The 22,332-nt window shown below is 41.0% G+C and overlaps 1 protein-coding gene across 17 annotated transcripts in view; it reads right to left on the bottom strand.

The window, feature by feature from the left end:
• MITF (melanocyte inducing transcription factor) overlaps nucleotides 1-22,332 on the bottom strand; it is a 215,584-nt gene that overhangs the window by 9,550 nt on the left and 183,702 nt on the right. For 4 of the 17 annotated variants that reach the window (XM_026501219.4, XM_026501220.4, XM_026501217.4 and 1 more), the window contains exons 3-8: nucleotides 21,878-22,105; nucleotides 20,737-20,820; nucleotides 18,507-18,602; nucleotides 11,407-11,524; nucleotides 8,133-8,207; nucleotides 2,871-2,946 (exon numbers count right to left, since the gene is read on the bottom strand). In XM_026501219.4, the coding sequence (XP_026357004.1) occupies nucleotides 2,871-2,946; nucleotides 8,133-8,207; nucleotides 11,407-11,524; nucleotides 18,507-18,602; nucleotides 20,737-20,820; nucleotides 21,878-22,105 (677 nt within the window). The remainder of the gene's footprint in view (nucleotides 1-2,870; nucleotides 2,947-8,132; nucleotides 8,208-11,406; nucleotides 11,525-18,506; nucleotides 18,603-20,736; nucleotides 20,821-21,877; nucleotides 22,106-22,332) is intronic. The other 13 variants (XM_026501222.4, XM_026501221.4, XM_026501218.4 and 10 more) reach the window with 5 other exon arrangements.

Genomic DNA, 22,332 nt, shown 5'->3' with positions numbered 1-22,332 from the left:
GTGATTGCATGAATATTCATGGCCAAGCTCTCTACCCTCTCTCTGTGTCCCTGTTTCTTCATCTACAAAATGGTGACACTACACAGGTATGAACAGCCTCGTAGGTACATCACTGAACTGGAAGGAGGCTCTTAGATGAATGTGCCATGAAAAGTTTCGAATGCAGTTCAAGTAACAGAACAGGTACCGTGTTAAAGGCTCAACAGAATGATTATAATGGCTATCTCTAAACAGCACCTACTATGTGCCAGGTATGTTTTAAGGTGTTTTACAGCTCATTTAATCATAACAACCTCAGTGGCTAGGCACTAATATTGTCCCCATTTTGTAGAGTGGGAAACAAAGGCACAGAGAGATGATGTAATTTGCCCAAGGTCACGCAGCTAGGAAGTAGCAGAGCCAGGAAGCCTAGAGGATCTGGCTCCAGACTCCATGCGCTGAACCATTACATCATTCTTCTTATGTGACTGAGTCCTCAAAATAACCAGACTAGGTAGGAATATGCTGAACCACACCCCCCTCCTTTTTTAACAGATAAGGAAAATCAAGGGTCTTCCGCGAGATCACATATCCAGTAAGGGACTGTTCTGGACTTCGAACCCAGGCAGCCTGAGCTTGGTGCCTTTGAGTTTTTAATCACTATAGCTCTAATGTACTCGTGTATATGAGGAAATTAAGAACACCATTAAAATGTAGGTAAAAGTGAGCTGAAATATTGAGAGCACTCCCGAAAAATAATTAAGAATGAAATTATAATTACATAAGTAGTATTTCTGGGGCACCTTAATCTGAGCTCTTTCATAGACGGTGTTCGTGATGACAATGACAAGGACAAGGAAAACAGAACAAAACTTCACATATGAAAACTCTTGCACCCTACAACCTATAGCTGCTCGAGGCAGATCGGAAGTATCAGCCGGGATGTGTGAATGGAGGTCATTAAAACAAGTCACCAAGTAATTGATCCTCCTATGGATTAGACGAAGAACAAAACAGAAGTTCTCCCATGAGAGGCAGACTTACAGACCCCAGAGAATTCCCTGGGGTTGATCCCTGGGGTCTGAGCACTGAAGACGGCGACCCAGGGAGGTGTCCTGAGATAGAGAGAGCACAGAGCTGACTTGTTTAAGGTTCCGGGCTGAGATCAAAGTATCAGACCCTTTAGCGGCCAGAGAGAAATGTAACCGTAATGAAAGATGCCTTAACTAGGCCAGTAAGTTGAAAAACCCATACTGACACATGTAAGCAGTTTTTAAAAAGTGACTATTCCAACCAATTACCTTACTAGGTTTTGCTTCCTTGTGAGACCCTATCAATCAATTATGCTTTTAGGCTTAAAGGAGGGGTATTCTAACTTTTTTTTCCCCTTATAATTAGAGAGCAACCCTTTTTTCGTACAGAAGTATAAAAGGATCCCCAATATATAAATCAACAAAAGCAGATCTGCTGTAGGGGAGGAGAGCATATGGGGCCAAGACCCTGGTCAGCTGGACCCTGTCCTTACAGCAGCCCCAGAGCTTGTTCCAGAAAGTGGTATGGAAAAACTCCCATTAGAGATTACAGTCCATTTATCTTAAAACAATGCCTACAATTAAAGATCATTATCAGTTCAGATTATAAACACGTAAGTATTCTAATACAATAGAGAAAGAAGATATGCAAATAGAGGCTTTCACTGCAGCCCCGTAATTTCATAATACGTTGCTAAAGAGATTCACATGCTACAGTTTAAAAGAATGCGCTAAAAAGTGAAAGCTGATAAAGCACAGGAAAATGGGAATTCAATTTCAACTATCATGCAAGACTGACTGTAGGAAATGAAGGTCACAGCCCCTTAGTAGGATAAATTTGTGCTGCAGAACCGAGAATTTGAATGTTTTGGGTTTCAAAATGGCTTTCCTCGAAACCCGGGAAAGCAAAATGTTGATGACGGAGACTGTGCCTGAACATCCATCAGAACCACTTACAGTGGGCAATGATTGTATTTTATTTTGTCACAAATTCCCTGACAACAATGTGAATAGCAGATTTAATAAGCCTTGCATGAATAATGCTTGATTTCATCTTTACATTTTATTAGGTAGCTAAAAGGTCATATTCAAAGGCTAATTTCACCGGATGCCTTTGGGAGCCATTAAAATGTGTTCATCCTCTAGCCCCTTACTTCAAATGGGCCACTTTCTAATGGATAAAAATTGTGTATTTGTTGTCCTACTTGCTGACGTTGCTGACAGGAAAATTATCTTTACAACTGTTATCTCTGTCTGAAGGGGGGTGGGAGGTGAGCAGAGACGGGAAGCTGAAACCCAAACTAGCTGGCGTGTACTTAAAGGAGGATTAAAAATTACTTTCTTCCAGATTGGTAAAACATACCGAGTGCAAACATTTTTTTGCATCTAAGGGCAAAAATTTTTTTGACCTTTTGTCTGTTGAATATTGTTGAACTTGAAGTCTCTAATACCAGCTCTCGGGGCTCATAGACACTGCATGAGTTGTACAGCAAACAGTCAACAGATCCAGTCTAAACAGCTACTGAAATCCCTGTCCTGCATGAACCGTTAGGAGAATCTTTCTAGGAGCTTGGTGGTCATTTGCCAAGGGGTCTCAGGTTTCAGAAAGCCACCTCCCCAAATCCAAAGCGAGCAGCTGATGTCCAGGACCCCTTGAATCCAGATTTCTCTCAACATTTTAGTCTGACGAGACTAATAAAAAAAAAAAAGGGTACAGGAAGTAGACCAGAAATAAAACCAGAGGGAGAGGGGGGACTTCTTGACCCTAGTTTCTATAACTGTGCACTTTTTGCAACCTATGAATAAACATTAAGGTACCAAAAAATATACGATGTGGATGAACATGGAATTTGTACTCACGGATCATTTGACTTGGGAATCAAAGTACCTAGTTCTTTAATGCGGTCATTTATGTTAAATCGTCTTCTTCGTTCAACTTCAAGAAAAGAGCACAGGAAGGGATGATTAGTAACAGTGCCACATACACATTGAGTCTATCCTGTTGAAGCCATGGGCGCATAAACTTTGCCGGCCCAAGGCAATGTAACCCGAATCTGTATTTCCCCGTTGTTACCCTGTTTTTGGTACTGAGGTTAAAACACTTCCAAAAAATGGGCTACCTTTGTACGGAACTTTATCATTTACAAAGTCCCGAGACTGTAATTTCTCGTCTGATCCTGTCACACCACTGAAACTGGAGTTAGTATCCTCAATTATAAATGTCACAACTACTTGGCGGATACCAGGGACTTGACGAGGACACGCAGCAATAAGTGGGAACAGCCAGAACTCAACCCTGAGGATTCAGATTAGGGGGCAGCCAACTTTTACAGGGCCAGATAATGAGCTACTTTTGGCGTTGAGGGCCAAATGGCAAAACTGAGGATATTATGTAGGTACCTAAATAACAAAAGAGAAAATAGATTTCCATAGTTGTTTTTTTGTTTTTTTTTTTTTGGCAACACAAGTCTACCAACAAGAAGCACTGGGTGCCAGAATTTGGATTTTATATCATTTTCACCTATCCCAGAATATTCTTCTTACAATTTTTTTCTAACCATTTAAAAATGTAAAAAACATTCTTAGCCTCTAGGCCATACAAAACTCCCTGCTCTGGCCCCAGTGCTGCCCAATAGAAACACAATGCAAGTTATTTCTATAATTTTAAATGTTCTAGTAGTCACATTGAAAAAGTAAAAAGAAAGAGGTAAAATTAATTTGAGTATTTCTGTAAACCCAATTTCCCCCAATACGATCACTTCCACCTGTCATCTGTATAAGTATTAATAAATTAAATATTGTACATTCTTTTCTTGGTTCTAAATTTTTGAATCCAGTGTCTTTTTTATACTTACAAACACATCACATTTTGAACTTGCCACCTTTCAAGCGCTCAGCAGGCAGCGCTGTTGAGTGACTACAGTACTGAGCAACACAAGCCTAGGAGTGAGGTCCAGCTTGTTCAACTACACCATGCATCCTCACGGCACCCCTAGTTTATCAATTCAGTTGCACGGTTAGCTAAGTTATCACCTTCTTAGAGGAGGATGAAAGAGTAAAGCATATGAGTTAATAAATGTTCCTAATTTACCTACTCTGGCAAATAAATTCCAAATAACTTCAGGTCTATAAACTGTATTAAAGATGTTAATATTTCACTTTAAACATAGTATGTCCTGATAACATGTTTATGTTTGCCCTACTAATAATACTCCATACACCTTGGTAAATAATATTGTGTTACCTTCCCAAGACATATTGTTTTTTTTTCCCTTAGCTGTGCCATCACTTCTATGATTCAATCAGTTATTTAAAATACTGCCTTATCGTTAAGCTTTTATAAAATAGAAACAGTGATACTCAATGGTTCTAAAGAAGGAATTTCTGGATCCCCGATCATCTAGCTAAGCTCCTCTAAAACTCTGAAGCATGATATGCTTTCTTACTTGTCCAAGCATGTAATAATCATAAAGACTCAAACAGCACGGAAATACATAAGGTGAAGTAAAAGTCCCCTACGATCCAGATCTGACCACTGTTCAGTTACTCACACAGTCTTTGGGGTGCTTTTTTATTCCGCATACATGCTGCGTACCCAGGGCACGGTTCTTGGGACTCTTCCTGATCTACATTCGCTTAGTGGTGACCTCATTTAGTCTCATGGTTGTCAACGCCACATAGACACTGATGACCTCCCTAGTTGTATTTCCAGCTCAGACATGTCCTCGGAACCCCAGACTCATATGTCTATTAGATGTCTCCACAGGGAGGTCTAATGAGCAGCCCCAATACTCCACACACAAGCTCCTGGTCTTCCATGCTCAAATAACTCTACCCACAGGCTTTTCCACCTCATTTAATACAACTCCATTCTTCCAGTTGCTTCCGCCAGAACCTTGGAATCAATTCTGCACCTCCGTTCCTCTCACATCCCACAACTGATCCATCATCAAAGTCTGTTGGCTCTACCTTCAAAATATTTCTAGAATCTGTGCACTTCCAACCTCCACTGCTACCTGAGAGAAGCCACCCTCCTCTCTCGCCTGGATGACTGCAGTGTCTCTGTGCCACCCACGCCCACTGCTTCCCACGTTGGTCTACTTAGACCACAACGGCCAGAGGGATCCTGTCAAAACCGAAGTCAGAACATCCAACCCCATGCTGAAAACCTGCCAATCATTTCCCACCTCACCTAGACAAAAGCCAAGTCCTACAAGGATCTGGTGGGTTCCCATGCCTCTGACCTCATGTTCTCCTCTCCTTGTCTGACCGCATCTTCTGTCATGACTCACCCATGTCCCACCTCCCTTCAGCCCCATGGGCTGCTTGTAATTCCTCAACCACTTTAGGACTCCCCACTTTAGGACTTCATACTGTTCTTCACCCCGCCTGGAACACTCTCCCCTCAGCTATCTGAATGGCTCTGTCTGCCCCAACCTCAGGTAGTGACTCAAATTTACCTATGAGCCTTCTCTGGCCACCCTATTTAAAACTGAACCACCACCTCCTCCCATGTTCATCCTGACACTCTGTCCCGTTGCCTGCACAATGAATATTTATTCATTAATGCATTCCAAGTGCCCATATGAACCTGGCACCCAGTAGGCCCTCAGGAACTAAGTATTAAACAAAGAATGATACATTTAAAGTAGGATTACAGTACAAAGGATTCTGCATCTATCTTTTCTCACTTATCGGTACATTGTTGACATCGTGCAACACTGAGATATAGTACCCTTTATTTAATGCGGTGCCTTCCCTCCCCAGTTATTTTTCATTATAACTTGTGAAATACTGCAAAGCATATAAAAGTGCAGAAAGGAAAAAGAAAAAGCCAACTCTTTACATCATACAACACCTATTTGCCTGAAGAAATTGTCAATGATAAAGGTAAACTCCTAAATCCTCTCCCAGCGCACACACACACACACACACACACGCACGCGCACACATCTCTATCCACTGTGATCTTTTTACAGAATGAGATGCTGTACATATTATTCCGCCACTTGCTCTTCTCACTCAGTAATATATTGTGGACATCCATGTAAATCAGGTGAAACAGACCAACTCCATTCTTCCTGAGCCGCTGAGTATCCCGTATGTAGATATCCCAGAATTTACTTACAAATGCTCTACTGATGACTATTTAGCCTATTTCCAATTCCTCCCTCGCTGTCAACGGTGTAACTCAAAATGTCAACGGCATTTTAGCCAATGCCCACAGACACCTTTTAGTCCTGTTGTAGTTCTCGCTCTCTACTGAAAACACCACCTTACTGTATTTTTTGCTCATCTATTCCGTCTGCCCTTGACTCAAATGGAAGCTCATAAGAGTGGGAAGCCTGTCTGTCTGGTCCACTTGCATAGGGAAATGCCTCGTTACAAAATGGGGGCTCGGTAAATACTTAGGAGTAAATACATGAATGTTTGATTGTGCATATGTTATGGCAACTACTTTTAGAAGGTAAGCTTCCAGGAGGGGAAGAGCTATGCCAATGGACAACCTAACGTTGAGTATTCATTTCTAATGGTTAGATGAGATTTTAGTATGTTTTTATAGCCCTCAGAGTGAGACCTGATCATGTTTAGACTTTACTGACAACCCTAAACTTGAAAGTTCCAGTGCCGAGGTGAAGGCATTGTTTTTGACAAGATCCAACTTAGTTTTCCACATTTCAGTTAGGTGAAGTTTTGGATAATGCTTAATTATCTTAATTCTAAGTTATTTGAAAAGAAGAAGTATCTTCGAGTATAATTCTTCAGAAGCTGGAGGAGACCTTAGACATATTAGTGCAAATCTTTTGGTAGAAAGGAGCAACGCTTCTCATACCTGAAACAGGAACTGGGAAGGGCAGAATCTACTAAAGGAAAGAACTCAGCCCCCTCTGGGACCCAGCCACTCCATTTCTCAGTACCGAACCTGGAGAAACAAACTCCCCTGTACACAAAGAGGAGTGTGTGCGAATGCTCACTACGGCGTGGTTTGTAACTGGGAAAAACTGGAAGCAACATCCACACTTTGTAGTGGCAGGATTACTGACTTTCACAGTCATGCTATGGCGCGGTATGCAACCGTCGTTAAAAACCAGACAGATCTCAACTAATACCAGCAAAAGTTCTTTGGGACAGGATGCTTAGTAAGAAAGTAAACAGCAACAAATATGGATAACGTGACACTGTTTGAGTTACAGCAGACACACAAAAAACCACTATTTCTTCTCTGTGTGCGTGTGTGTGTGTGTATTCTTAAATACATGGGCTACAGGGGCCGAGGCTGGGAAAACCAACGGCAAACTGAAAACAACAACAACAACAACAATTATGATGATGATTCCCAGGGATCAGAGGAGAGCTCGAGCTTTATTCTATCACTTTAAATTCTGGTCTCATTTCACCATTTTGATGAGGACAGAGTATTTATATGTAACTTACATTCTTAAAACTCAATTTGTGAAGAAGAGGACAGGAGGCCGGGAGGTGAAAAACTCACACATACGCCAATGACTTCATACCGCCAAACCCAATCTTTCTTTTTTTTTTGAACTGTGCAGGCTCTTTTACTTTTGTTTATGAAACGAAACTCTTAAGTTCTCCTAGGCAAAAGCTTAAAGATTTGATTAAGAGTAAATTAAAGACATAAAAAATAATTTTAAATGTTCGAAGATATTTTCTTAAGTCACAGTTCAAGTCAGAAATTTGGGAGACTACCGCATCCACGGACTCCCCTCTGTTTCTTTCTTTTTTTTCTTTCAAATCTCACTGGAGAAGGTGATCCCGTAATCCCCTTTTGTTAATAAGTTCCAGTGTGAGCAACACTTATAATTGGGTAGTTGGGGATCAAGTCTCCCTCTCACCAAACACACACACACACACACACACACACACAAAACTATTACTATAAATAAGCAAATACTCTTCAGAATACTGGGAAAAATTTTAATTTCATCATAGATAAAATACGGGAAAAACCTTACTTTCTCTGAAAAACATTTTTTCTTCCATAAATGTACCTTTAACAGCTAGGCATATCAATTTCCTCCCACAAGATTTCAAACAACTTTGATATAAGGGGGAACATCCACTCCACTATCGAACATCGTGAACATAAATCCAACTTACTCAAGTTGTGATTGTCCTTTTTTTGCCTCTCTTTAGCCAATGCTCTCGCTTCAGATTCTGTGGGAAAAATACACGCTGTGCACGTGAATGAAGTAATTAGAAACGGGAACTGTTTAAGGCACGCAATGACGTAACTACAAAACATCTCATGTCCTAGATATATATGCAACCTTATCTGACCAGACTCTCCTAATTAAAAAAAATAGGGTTTTTAAAATCATGATTCTTCAAAAGCTTGTATTTTTCAAAAGCAATATATATCAAATAAATGCAAAGTCCTGGCTTCTACAAAATGGTAAAAGACCAGTAACAAAGGTGTCTGACACACTACAAACATACAAGAAGAAAAATAACTAGAAATCTATGGAAATTTGCTGTTGATACTCTATTATCAGGAGTTGAATTTTCTTTTTTTTTTTTTTCCCCAAGATTTATTTATTTCAGAAAGAGAGAGCATGAGCGGGAAGGGCAGAGGGAGAGAGAGAGATCTCAAGCAGACTCCCTGCAGTGGGCAGAGCCCTACTTGGGGCTTGATCCCAGGACCCTGAGATCACGACCTGAGCTGAAAACCAGGAGTTGGACACTTAACCAACCGAGCCACCCAGACGCCCCGGGAGTCAAATTTTCTTTTCATGCAACAGAACTTTTCGTTCTTCCTTTGATGCCTTTGTAACACACTGACATGAAAACTGGGGAGAGTAGCTATCATGTCAGATCTCTGACTGGTGGAAATGGACTCTTTTTTTTTTTTTTTTTGTAATTTGGAGCTAGGTTCCAACAGAACTTGCTAGAATGAAATGATGACCCTGAGGAACTCAGATCCTACTAGCCTGAGTTCATAAAAACAAAAATAGGACTAGGGTACAGAGAGGCCTTTGGTGGCAACTCCATCTGAAAAGATATATTTGCATCGCAGCTCTTGCGAGATCTCTGTGGGGGGATGACTTTGCACCTTACAAAAGGCAAAACAAAACAGGAAAAAGACAGTTTGATTAATCTGGCCACTCTGGGACCTCTGTCACTTTCTTTTCACAAGTGGTATCTGAAACATTACACTACCATCATTCAGAGTTTTACCCAAAATTAAAAATCTTTTTAGCATAACTCAAAGCCACTGAAGCTTATATATGTATACATATTTATTATTTCTGTATTATATATACTATATACATACATACAAATAATTCAGAAGCTGAATTATTTTAATTGGGAAGATCAATCCAAATCATTTTCTACTTTTTTTTCTCACATGTGCATTACAGACAGCTTTTATTTATACACCCTCCCCTTCAAGATCTTCATTTTTTTTTCTTTTCTTTTTTTTTTTTTTCTTTCAGTTTGCCATCCCCACAACCATGGTTTTCTGCCCGTCAACCTCAACCCACCAACTGTGGACCAGCTTTGGTCAAGGCAACCCTGTGAACTTATTCTGCCACCTGGTAGCTTCACCCACATCCTCTCCAAGGGGGCAGACTTGGCTTTGGCGGGGAGGGCTCTTTTCCAAGCTTAGATAACCCCCTGCAGCCTCAGGGTATTCTACAGTATTCATCCTCTCTTAGTAGTTAAGTGCCTGTACCTGGTTAACAATTCTTTATCTTAAACCTCCCCTGTTGAAATCACTGTGCCTCTGCTTCCTGACCGGATCCCAACACAGGTGGGAAAGATAATTTTTCCCCTTAGGTCACATCTGACTCCTAAGCCAATTCTCTTTTGGCTACCTCATGCTGCCTCTCAAGCTAGCAGTGTTCAGAACCCTAATTCCTGTCCATTTTCTCCTTTTCCTGGCATTTTACCCTTTTCCTGAATGGACTAGGCATCTTCTAGGATACAAGGTGATTCTAGACGTGTATAGTTCATTATATCTGCTTTGGTTTTTTTTAATAAATTAGTTTATACTCCCTTACCCATTTCTCTCATTCCCACCCCCTGCCTCTGTTGTTCTGTTTTTGAAGAAACAATCATATACATAAATCAAAAGTCTACTTTGGGGGCACTGGGGGGCTCAGTCAGTTAAGCTTCGGACTCCGACTCCTGGTTCCAGCTCAGGTCATGACCTCAGGGCCGTCAGACTGAGCCCCACGTCCGGCTCTGTGCTCAGCTCGGACTCTGCTTGGGAGTCTCTCCATTTCCCTCTTCCTTCACTCCTGCCCCTCTCTCCACTCATGCTCTCTCTCTCTCAAATAAATAAACTTTTTTTTAATCTAAAAAAAGAGTCTACTTTGCACGTAAGTTGTAAGAATTCTGTTCACACCATGCTAACCACATTTTATCATTATTTAGTATTGCCCTCGTATAGCATTATTTTCTAAGACTTCATGATACTTTTCCTTCCCGGGAGGGTGCCCGCTTCTTGTTGACTTTCAATGGGTTTTACATGGTAATTAATTTATTACCTCTTTTAACCCCAATGTTTTTTTTTAAACTGTCTTTCTCCTGCCACAATCTTCTGAAGTATTTTTTTAAAAAGACACCCTTGAACAAACAGGAATTTTTTGCACCAAATGTATATTTCATATTCTCAGACTGTTCACCTAATCCTGCAAGATGCAAGGACCAAACATTAAAAAGGGGGATGAGGTGAGGGCCATAAAACTCAGCATGGTAGAATGCCAGTTCTAATGTAGTTTCGTCATGTTGTAATGGCCAAATGCCTTCCCTAAAGCGTTCAACAAAATGGCAAAATAGATAATTTCACACTTGCCTCAGGAACAAACAATACACATTGCTCCATCTTATAATCTATTTTTTTTACTCTGTGTAATAAATCTTTTGCACATGATGTAGCAAAAATAACAGGAGGCATCTGTAAGATGTAAGAAATTCATTCTTACCCTATCGTGACAAAGCGGGCTTGAATGTGTGTCAAAGAACAATTCAGACCCGGGTTCTCAAACTGGAATGCCTCTAGGGGCTTGGCAAGTAACACAAACACCAGACTGGGTGGAGACATTTTATAATTAAAAGTGTTGCCTGCTGCCCCCACCCCAAAGGGGACAGCAGCCAAAGCCACAACGATGGGTGTCTATGGCATAATAATGGTGCCTTGGAGTGACAGCAGCCCCAACTCCCAGGACCTCAAGAAATACTGGAAAACAGGATTTTCAAGTATAAATCCTCCACCTTAAAATACTCCTCAATGATTTCACCACTGCACAGACCGAAAAGAAGTATGTCTACAAACTGGGAAGAGTCCGGAGGTTATAATTTTGATAACTTTGCTTGCCAGAAAATTAACAGAAAATCCCCAGGAGGAGGCACAGTTGCCAGTATTTACCTGTGAGCTCCCTTTTTATGTTGGGAAGGTTGGCCGGACAGGAGTTGCTGATGGTGAGGCCTGGGGGCGGCAGGCCTTGGTTGCCATAAAGGTCAATCAGATTTCCAGAGACAGGTAACTAGAAAGAGAAACAGTGACAGAAATGAACTGCTGAACAATTCCTAGGTTATTCAGCTAGAACCCAGATCTAGTCGGGACTTTATTTAAAAGAAATGGTTTATGTAAAAAAAAAAAAAAATCATTTTTTAAAACAGGAAAGCATGACATATTTACCTTTCCACTCACTTACATAAATGGTGACCTTAGCTCGTTCCCTTTGAAAGAAGAAAGGACGCAGAATCTCACCCCATAAGATGGCTCTACAACCAGCTTCTAGCTGTATTTTGAGCATGCAGACAGTGGTTAACGTGGCAAACTTCACCAGCCAGCACACCCAGTAGCGTATGGTCGATGTTTAGGAAATGCTGCTATTACTGTAAAATGGGGTTCTATGCGGCATGACGTTTTCACCAGATCAGGTTTGCCATCACAGTCACTTTTTTCCTTCCCTCTCTTCCCCTCTCCCTTTTTATCTCTCTTTATTTTATAAGGAGAAGCAAAGAAAGGTGTTTTCTACTGGAAAAGAAATGGTTTCCTTATTGCTAAAGAAAAGCTCTTCCTTGAAACTGAAATCTTTCACAGAGCCACAAGAGGGAGCCCACTGACTTTAATAAAAGAACAAAAATTTACACTAAAAAAAAAAAAAAAAAAAAAGTAAAGAAATATTTAGCTCTCTCAAGCTAGCTTAAGAGTGTTTTCTCTCCAGTTCTGCACTGAATATTTTGAAGTAGTGAACTTCTTTCTGCCCCCGATGCTGATTTCCTTTTGTTGTATATGCATTTCCCTGTCCCTCGTCCACTGAAGGAGCTCAATGCACCCACGTTTATAGACGTTAAGAGGTTCCCACCCTCTGAAATAAAGTTCTGAATAGTAACTACGGGGGCACAGTTCAGTGACCCCACTATTGTAGTGCAGAAGCCCCCTATTCCCAGCTTCATTCAAACGAGTCCTGTAACTATTATAACTATTATTACTATTATTACCGAGGAAGACTTAGAGCATTTAGCCCACCCCATCCTTGATTCTACACTCTTAAGTTTCACTCTCCATCTGAGAAAAGTACTGGAGATGGCATTCAAGTTGTTCAGTGACCACGAGCTTTCGAGTAGAGATTATACTGCACATCTCACCTTTCCTTTTCTCCAATGGCCACTAACACACAGCTTTTTTAGTCACTGATAAATCAGTGACTGTGATTCTTAGCTGTCATTTTACTAAATGGTCTTATTTGAAATAGGTCACCTTCCGGGGTCAGTCTTGCTCAGTGCTCATTCTACTTTTGTCCAACTTAAGGCAGCAAAGTGAAAGGTGTGCAAATGTCTCAATACAGCCCTGTAGAGAGTCAGGGCATCAAAACTCATAAAGCTGCTAGGACATCTTGTAACCCCTCTGGATTCCAAAGATTTATCCTCCTATCTTTCTGGAGTTTCAGATTTTGAAGGAACTACTGAGAATTAATAAACCAAGAATGTGGCTTCAAGATTCAATGCAACAAGCTAAAAAAATATTTCCATGCCTCTAGACATACGAATCATATCTACCATCTTTTCAAATGCAAACTGTAAGCAAAACAACGCAATTGTGTTATTGTGATGATTTGTTAGGGAAAATTAATAGGCAAGAGATCCATACAGTAAGCTCAAAAAAAAAAAAAAAAAACCTCTAAGTCCTCAATGGATTTACACTGAACGGACCGATAACTAATTATAAGCTTCTCTGGGACATGAACATGTTTTCTAAACACATTCTAAAGGAAACTATGTGCACGTATACTTAGTAAATGCAGAATCATATGGAGGGAGGGAGGGAGGGAGACAGAGAGAGACAGAGGGCAAAAGAAACAAAAGCTGGGAATGAGACACAGACAAAACACAAGGGGAGGGGTGGAAACAAAAAAGAGAGACACATGTACACAGAAGGGAAGAGAGGTAGAAAGACGGATGAGAGACATTCAGGACGGGGTTGGGGTGGAAGAGCACAGGCTTGGGGACACCCAGACACGAATGCGCTGGGCAGACCAGACTGCTGTGAGTGACAAGGACTGACAGCCGTACCCGCCAAGAAGGGAGATGAATTAAAATCCCTATAACAAGATACCTTATCGGATCCTTCATTGAGGTCAGACATCATTACTTCCAGTCCAAAAAGCGGCTTATAACCCTCCTCCTACTTCTCTAGAAGATTTCCTGCTTCGGCTGCTTTTCCAATACTTGCCGATTAGGAGTCGGCAGTATAGAATCTCCTGGAATATTTTGCTGGGGAACAGTATTTTTGTGGGCTCCTACTCTGGGCCAGGCACTTTATCTATGCTGTCTTAATTGATTTTACAAAGAAGAGCCATGGCTCTCACTCCGTCTGAACAGAGCTTTGTGGCAGGGGGTACATACACTATGTTAATAGCAGTATTTGGGGGGCAGTGTCAGCTGCCGATAAACCAATTCGAAACTGCAATTTTCAATTAATCTCCAACTGATTCTAAGCAAATAAAAACCTAGCTGCTCACTAGCCAAGTACAGATAGTCAAATTTGCAAATTAATAGTGCAGGCTGGCTTAGGAGTCCGAGAACTAGGTTAAGACCTGCCTGTGTTACTGACCTGCTGTGTGATACTAACCTCTCTGAGGCATGGTGCCCCCTTTCGAAAGTGGCAATCCTATCACCCCTCTCACAGGCTTTTCTACCAACTAGAGGTCGAGTGGGTGAAACACGGTATTTAAGTGATCAATACTGCCATGTTGAGTAATGTAATTTTCTACAAAGTACTGTATTCCCAGTCTGTTTTCAACAGTCAAGTTCATTTCCACTTGGACCGACTACGCCATGCGCCATGTTAATTGCTAAGTATCCTGTCAACCAATGCACCAATTTTACCAGACTACAGTGCAAATCTAAACACAGGAATCAAGGGAACTACAGGGCTGGACTAACCGCCCAGTGTTCAAATCCGGCTTCTCCATTGTCAGTGGAGGGCATTTGTCAATGTCTAGAGCCATTTTTTGGGTGTCACAACTGGGGGAGAGGATACCGCTGACATCTAGTGGGTAGAGGCCAGGGATGCTGCTAAACACCCTACAATGGGCGGGACAGCCCCCCAACAAACAATTATCCATCCCATCCCAAATATTAGTCATGCTGAAAGCGAGAGACTGCCCCGAAATGGTGCCTTACACGTTCTTTGTTATTAATGGCTGTCATTTGTTGAAGCTACTAAAAGGAAGGTTGGTGAAACGTGGCTAATTAACAATCAGCCATGCATATTTAAGAAAGGATTCTGTGGTTCCCCTGCTGGGTTAGAAAAACTAACCCATAAACATTATAACTGGGTCAAAATAAGATCTTTGGAGCTAAGGAAGAGGAAGAGGCATGTTCTGCTAACGTGGCTATGCTGTGTCTTTGCTGGGTTTTTATCCGGCGCATTCACCTGATGGACAAGATTTCACCTCCCGCATACAAGCTGTACAATGGACAGAAGCCACGGTCTGATGGGGACAAAGAAAGAGAAGGTAGACACATGTGGGTCTGTGCCCCAAACTTGGTCTGAATTGAGTTCTTCAATGTTCTCCTCCACCAAAATGAATATTTTTCCAAGTAAATGATCATTGTAAAATGTTATTATTTTTTTCTTTCTGGATGTTCCCCTTCTCTGCATATCAATTGAGCACTGTTAGCACAAGTAAACTGGGACTTTTATTCTTTGTTTGTAATGGTACAAGAGGGCCCTTGTGCTCTCAGAATAGTTATTTCTAGACTCCAATTCCCTTAGGATAGTTTCCTCTCTAAGTGCTCCCTCCACTTCATTTTTTTTAAGAAGTTAACTTGAAATAAAGCATATCAAAGAATCAAATAAAAGGGAAAAAATGCCTAACACGAAGAACATTAAGTTTAAACTCTATTGGGGGGGTTAAAATGTTAGTGAGTTGTTGATAGCTTTATTATTTATTTTGACAACCCAAACTCAAAATTAACTAAGAATAAGAGCTAGTAACTAACATTTAGTAAGAACATATCAGAACCAAGATTCTTCTAAAGGCTTTTTGTAGATTAACTCTTACAATTTTCATTCGGATTCTATTGTTTTAGATGCTATTATTATTCCCATTTTTCAGACAAAGAGAGAGGCAGAGAGGTCAAATAGCTCACTCAAGAGTAGGCACTGAATTCAGCTATCTGGCTCACAGTCTGTGGACCTAACCTCTATTTTATACGGTGTCTCCTCTCACAGCAAACTGCTGAAACAGTTTTGTCATGGGCTGGCTCCAAAGGGGCTACATTTAGACTTTCTCAGGGTGGAAATATAGAGAAGTAATGAATACCTAGACAGTCAGTGACATCTGAGGGTGGCCACAAGTTACTCCTCCCCTGGCTGGCAATTAATTCAACCCTGCCCAGGGGATCTTTCCTATCCAGGAACTCCCCTAAGATGGCCCCTCTGCCCCTGAATTATCCTCCTCCCTTCAACGTCTGACAGGGTGTCCCCTTCCCAGACTGGTGAGCCCCATGAAAACAGGAAGCCTACTGTACTCATTTTTACCCACAGCACCTCGCCCAGGGCTGGTGACATATTAGGTATTTAATAAACACTAATTCAATCTTAAAGTTAGCTTAGAAGTAGTCAGCTAACGAAGGGGTAAGATTTCTATTCTAATGCAGAATGACTGAGGAGACAGGGGTGTTCAGTCTAAGGGAGAGAAGCAATTGGGGGTCTTGAGAACTGTCTTCAGAAGGGTTGTCATGAGGACAAGTTCTCCATGAGGGCGAACTAGACCCATGTCTGGAATTCATAGAGAGACACACTGTGAGTAATATCTGGATTATTAAGTATGATGTTATTTTGAAGTAGAGTTGGGACACATTACGGATGTTCAAGGAATATCACCGGAATAAAACACTATCAAAATTATTTGTTATTGTAAGAAATTATACTTAATATAGGTATTGTTGAGTACAACTTATGTTTCCAATGCTAAATACTACATATGCTTTATGAGATGACCATGGGAGGTAGGTACAATTATCAGTCCAATTTTAGAGATGGAGAAATGTAGAACTTCAAGAAGCTAAGTAACATGCTGGGTCACGGGAAATGGCAGACTTTGGATATGAACCTAGATACGATCACAAATCTCCAACTCCTAACCTCAGTGCTTTCCAGCCTCTCTTGTGAATTAGTGCATGTCCTTCATTAAAGGCCTTCCAGAAGATGGATGCCTAGTTTTTCTGTGTATGGGGGGAGGGATACAGAAGATATGCAAGAGGAGGCTAAAGCACTGAGTACCAGATTGGTTCAGATGACTTCAAGGTCCTCACCATTAGAGAAAATTTTAGAAATGATTTGTAAAAAATCATAATAACTTTAGAGTCCTCCTAGTATGACTAGATACCACCCGACACCACTGACAAAATGACCACCCTCATCAAGCAAAGTTCCTCGGGGATGACTGGGCCATTGCTAATAATTGCTGCTAGGGCACTGAAAATGTTGTAAATATACCCATGTCTCTGGGTACATTTATAAATTCCATAGTGCAAGGTCTCCCAAGTGTCCTGCTCACATTGATCCTAGGATTCTGACCGCTGACAAGTATAGTCTGCCTCACAAGAGGGACAAAGTTGGACACAGAAGGGTTCTACAGAAGCAACCAAGGGCTCCAAAAGGGTGGGGAGAGTCTGACACGGAGACATCTGTCAAGACTGCAGAACACCTAGTTCTTTCAGAATCAGGGAGTGAATTTACATGGGTAGGAAGTTGACAGAAATTAAAGATCCCAGAAAAGACTTTGGGGTGGCCAGGGAAGTCCTCACCCCTCAGGACTCCAGATAAATGAACTGAAAGAACAGGACCAAGATGGAAAAAAGAAAATGCGACCTATAAAACTTAGTTCACTAAGAATTTTGGTGTAAGTAAGTAAGGGCTATCATGTTCCCTGGCTGAGGGAATTTATTATATGAATTTATTCTTTAAAAAAATTTTCTCTTGTGGTAAAGATACATATGACATAAAATTTAGCGTCTTAATCATTTTGAAGTGCACAGTTTAGTAGTGTTAAGTCTATGCACACTGTTGTGAAATACACCTCTAGAATTTTTTCATATTGCAAATATCAAACTCTATATCATTAAAGAACAACTCCCCTTCACACCTTTTCCCCTATGGGAGTTAGTCTTTTAAACACAGGTTATTAAAGAATATGACAGTCTCATGGCATTGCTCTCATAGAAAACAGAAAAAGATCAGACAAGGTATTCAAAGCCTACTGAGAAGTCCTGACTCTGACACATCGAAGCTATGTAATCCCGTGTAAGACCAGCTAACCTTTCTTAATCCTAAAAATGAGGGCAATGATACCACCCCAACTTGACCCAGAGAATTACTGCAAGGACTAGATTCACAGAATTGTTAGAAGGACTAAATAAGATCTACAATAAGACTTTAGCAAAATGGAAACATAAGACACCATTGTAAGGAGTGAAAAAAAAGAAAAGTAGGGGCAAGGCTCCAAATTACAGAGAGAAGTAAATTTAATAAACCACTAATTTATTAACCAAAATCAGAATAAATTTGGCTATTGAAGAAAGGCACCTCGAATGTCAGTCACTCTATTACCTGTGAAGAGGAAGGTACTGCCCTTAAAAACTGCATTCATTTTTCAGGCCAACTAGAATGCTACTGTGAATAGTACAATCCACAGTATTCCCCTTGGTGGCAGTGTACTAAGTTGGGCATTAGATGTCAGGGGGAATTGGAAGGCCTAATGTCCTACTGAAAGTGGACTTGGACTCTGGGGAACGCAGAGCTTTATCATGGGGTTACCGATAAACCCATGAGAAATTCTTAATTTCTGATGTCAAAGTCACTTCTTTGTGATCCTGAAATAACTCTCTGTTTTATTATTAATAAATTTCTCAATCGATCACTTGCAGAAATAAACTAAAAGTTCGGGAAAAGGGAGAGAACACTGGAAATATCTCTAGATTTAAAAAAAAAAAAAAAGCCTTCAATACCGTATTTGCCATTTGCAAAGCAGGATCCATCAATCCCAGGATTTCTTCATTATAACTTGATTCTAGGCTAATGATGTCATCGATTACATCATCCATCTGTAGGAAAAAGGGCAACGTAAGAGAGACAAACATAAGCAGAAACTGTGCAAAGCCACCCAAAAAGAGATCCGTGGTCTTTTCTCACCCTAAGCACTAATGCGCTTCAGATAGATGCTACAAAATTATTGCCCTCTTCCTCCCAAGTATGAACATCACGGAAGGTCATGGACACTAACAGGTGATAGGGACGACATGTGCAACCAGAATTTAGTGAGGGATTACTAGGTGCCAGGCACCGGGTTCAGGGCTTTTGATGGGTTAAATTATTTCCCCCCTCAGAATAGCCCTATCAGGGTAGGTACTATCAGTATATCTGTTTGCCAGGTGAAGTAAATGAGAAGCAACTTGCCCAAAGTCATACACGGAAGAGGGTTAGAGGCACAACCTGAACCCATGCTCTCCAGGGCTATGCTCAACTGCCTCCCCAAACAGGCAAGATGGAGGATGGCTGCCATTTCTTTTTTTTCCCTCTCAAGACCATACCCCCTGGCCTTTGTAGACCCTCCTTACAGTAAGACGACCCAGCTGGTAACTCAGACCTTTGCTCTCCTAGGGACGTGTGGGGCACTGGGGCTCTCAGGCTGCTGGCTAACCCTGCACGGATCCTTCAATGACTAGTGAAATAAGTTTCTCCTTGTACAGCTGCCAGTGTGCTCGGTACTCCCAGGGGAGTACACCAGGACGACGTTATCATTACAGTCATGGAGCTGACGTTCCCACTAGATCAATTTTATTCCTGAAGTACCAAAACATCAGTTATGATAATAAACAACGGTGATTACATGTGCATTGCAGCAGTTGCAAAGACAAGGCTGTGAAAACATTTCTTTGTAAACACCTGATGTATTTGAGCTGGTTGGGGTGTGTGTGTGTGTGTGTGTGTGTGTGTGTGTGAACATGCACACATGCTTGGAAATAAATAGTGCTTCACAAGTACACAATGAAATCTCAACACTCAGAGGAATGCTCCTTTACGTCTTTTTACCATTTCCAATGAAAGGGGACAGGCTCCAGTGCCACAGGGCTTGGAATCCTCATTCTCCTACTTTCTGTATTAGGGGCAAAGCCTTCAATATTTAAGAGCTTCAAAAGGCCAATCAGGAAAATGGGGCTAATAATACTCACTGCCTTATTGGATTCTTGTGAGATTTCAGGATAAACCATATAAAATGCTCACAGTGCCATGGATATAGTAAACATTCAAAAAAAAATGAGGGTTATTAAGTGACCCCCGAAGAAGAAGAATTGCAGGTCAGTTCTGAATAACTGCCAGCAGTTTACTAGTTTCATTTCTGGATACACCACTTTTGTTTGTTTGCTTTCAAGAGATGATTTTCTAATTGAGCTGAATAGGCAAATGGGCCAGAGGACTTATGATCAACCCTTCATTGTAAATTCTTTTAGGGAAATAAAATTAGTGGGCTTGGTGTGATAGTTTTTTTTAAATAATTTCTTTTTCTGATAAAAAAAGAATCACAAAAGCAAGTTAATAACAGGAAATATAGAAAAGCAAAAAAAAAAAATTTCAATGGTTCTTCTTCTCTTTTATATCTATACACACATTTTAAAATACATAAATATGTTAATAAATGTAACATTATTTATATATCTATTAAATAGGATGTTCTAGAAGAATCTCTGATCACTTGGGAAAAATACATGAAGTATTATTAAATTAATAAAGCTTCCATTGCGTGTTTCATGAGATTCCATTTTATAAAACAATATATAGATCTCTGTCACACACACACACAATCACATGCATAGCGTGGTTTTACTAATAGCCTGTTGCAGTTGCTACCCTACACATGTGTGTAACACGTTGATGATGGCATCTAAGTAAAGTACAGCATATTATATTTTACGTATCAAAATTTACGTATTTCAAGCACTTTTTAATGACTTGAAGCAACTTAGGGAATGTGCATTTTAAGTTTAATTTCCCAGAGTTATTTAATCATGAGACACTATGAAGAAAATGGCCCTGTTCATAGCTTTCTCTATTTAAAAAAAAAAAAAAAAATCAATAAGGGGAAAAAAACCCTTAAGTCATCAGGAAGGTGTGATGAGCCACAAATATAGATTCTCGTTACACAGTGTCACATCCTTGGGCTGCCGAGTCATTCAGTACCTGCATGCACGACGCTCGTGAATGCGTGTTCATAGTTGGGCATTCGCTTTCCGCCCTGTTTTGCTCTTCAAACTTATAAAATCCCTGCAAAAACACAAGCAAAATCAGCCCATGACTTGGATTTGCAAATGACTTTTCAATGACATGTTCACATGAGGCTGATGGTGCAGCAACAAGATGGACTAATAAGCTTTCAAACAAAGTGGATCTGACCGAGAAATAAAATAGTGCGGAAAGAACTTCCATCGAGTCAGCTTGACAGATGACAAATACGGACAGAGAGAAATAAGACAGTTGGTTTGGGCACAGGGGAAAAGACTTAGTCCCCCTAGAAATTAAAATTCAGCAACTTCAGAAGAGTCACCTCTGAAATCACATGGACATTTCAGAGTACACTAAAACTCCATTAAAACGAGGCTTATCATCTCGTAATTTGGAAATACAGGCATTAAATCACAACTCTCCCCTCAGGCATTTTTATGCTTCCAATTTTGATGCAACAATTAGCTTGAGGTGTGTTTGGATCTCGTCTCCAATCCAGCCTTTACAAAAGCAGATTTCACGGCAGCGGCAATCTTATTACAAAACGGAATTTATCTAGCAATTAAAACCTTTGCCTTTCTGTTAAATTCTCATGTGCTACATTATTCAAATCCATCCACGCACATTCTGTGCTTTTTTTTTTTTTCTTCAACTCAGGGAGAAATAAAAATAATATTCCAGACATTCACAACAAGCGGAACTTCTAAACCGCCTGTCCCACACCTTTTCTATTTTTGCTTTGCCTTCTCCACCTTGCCTTCTCCTCCTCTGCATTTTTACTGCTTTGTAAATGGAAAGGCATTGAAGAGAAGAGAGCGCTCGGCTGACGGAGCAGAAACTGGGTGGGAGAGAAAGTGTCCTCGCCTCCACGTCCCACTCTGGAGCGGCCAGGTGTCCCGTCCTGAGCCACAACCCAATAGAACCCGGTGACGGCGTGAAGAGGCCGGAGGGCAGCGGCCACACCGCAGAATCTGGGACAAAGGCTGGCGCGCGTGGCCCCGCAGACAGATAAAAGAGTCCACAGTCAAGTGTGGGAATAATATCCAACAGACATTCATTTAGTGTAAGAAGACAGGAGAGGGGAGGAGACATGAATTACCTCTTTTTCACAGTTGGAGTTAAGTGTGAGCATAGCCATGGGGCTGTTGGGTGCGCTGCTCCCCGGCACTGGTGGCATGACATGATCGCCAGGCTGGTTTGGACATGGCAAGCTCAGGACTTGGTTGGCATGTTTATTTGCTAAAGTGGTAGAAAGGTACTGCTTTACCTGCTGCCTTTGGGCTTGCTGTATGTGGTACTTGGTGGGGTTTTCGAGGTGGGTCTGCACCTGAACATAGCCACGGAGGGAAGAGAAGACAGCGCCGTTATTCGTGAGTTTCGGTCGGCTCTTTTCTCACGCACAAACATGAGACTGGCCAGTCCACCAACAGAATAAATTATTAAGCCCCTGTTATGTACCAGGCACTGTGCTAATGGATTTTGATATTACCGAAGTTTAAAGTCTAACTCTTAGGATTTGGGGTAATACTTTGCCCTGTTTTATTTCCCTGCTAA

The sequence above is a fragment of the Ursus arctos genome, unplaced genomic scaffold (genome assembly GCF_023065955.2).
Source record: "Ursus arctos isolate Adak ecotype North America unplaced genomic scaffold, UrsArc2.0 scaffold_14, whole genome shotgun sequence".
In the NCBI taxonomy this organism is placed as follows: domain Eukaryota; kingdom Metazoa; phylum Chordata; class Mammalia; order Carnivora; family Ursidae; genus Ursus; species Ursus arctos.
Note: the sequence above shows the minus strand (reverse complement) of the source record. Positions and strands in the feature narration are given on the sequence as shown.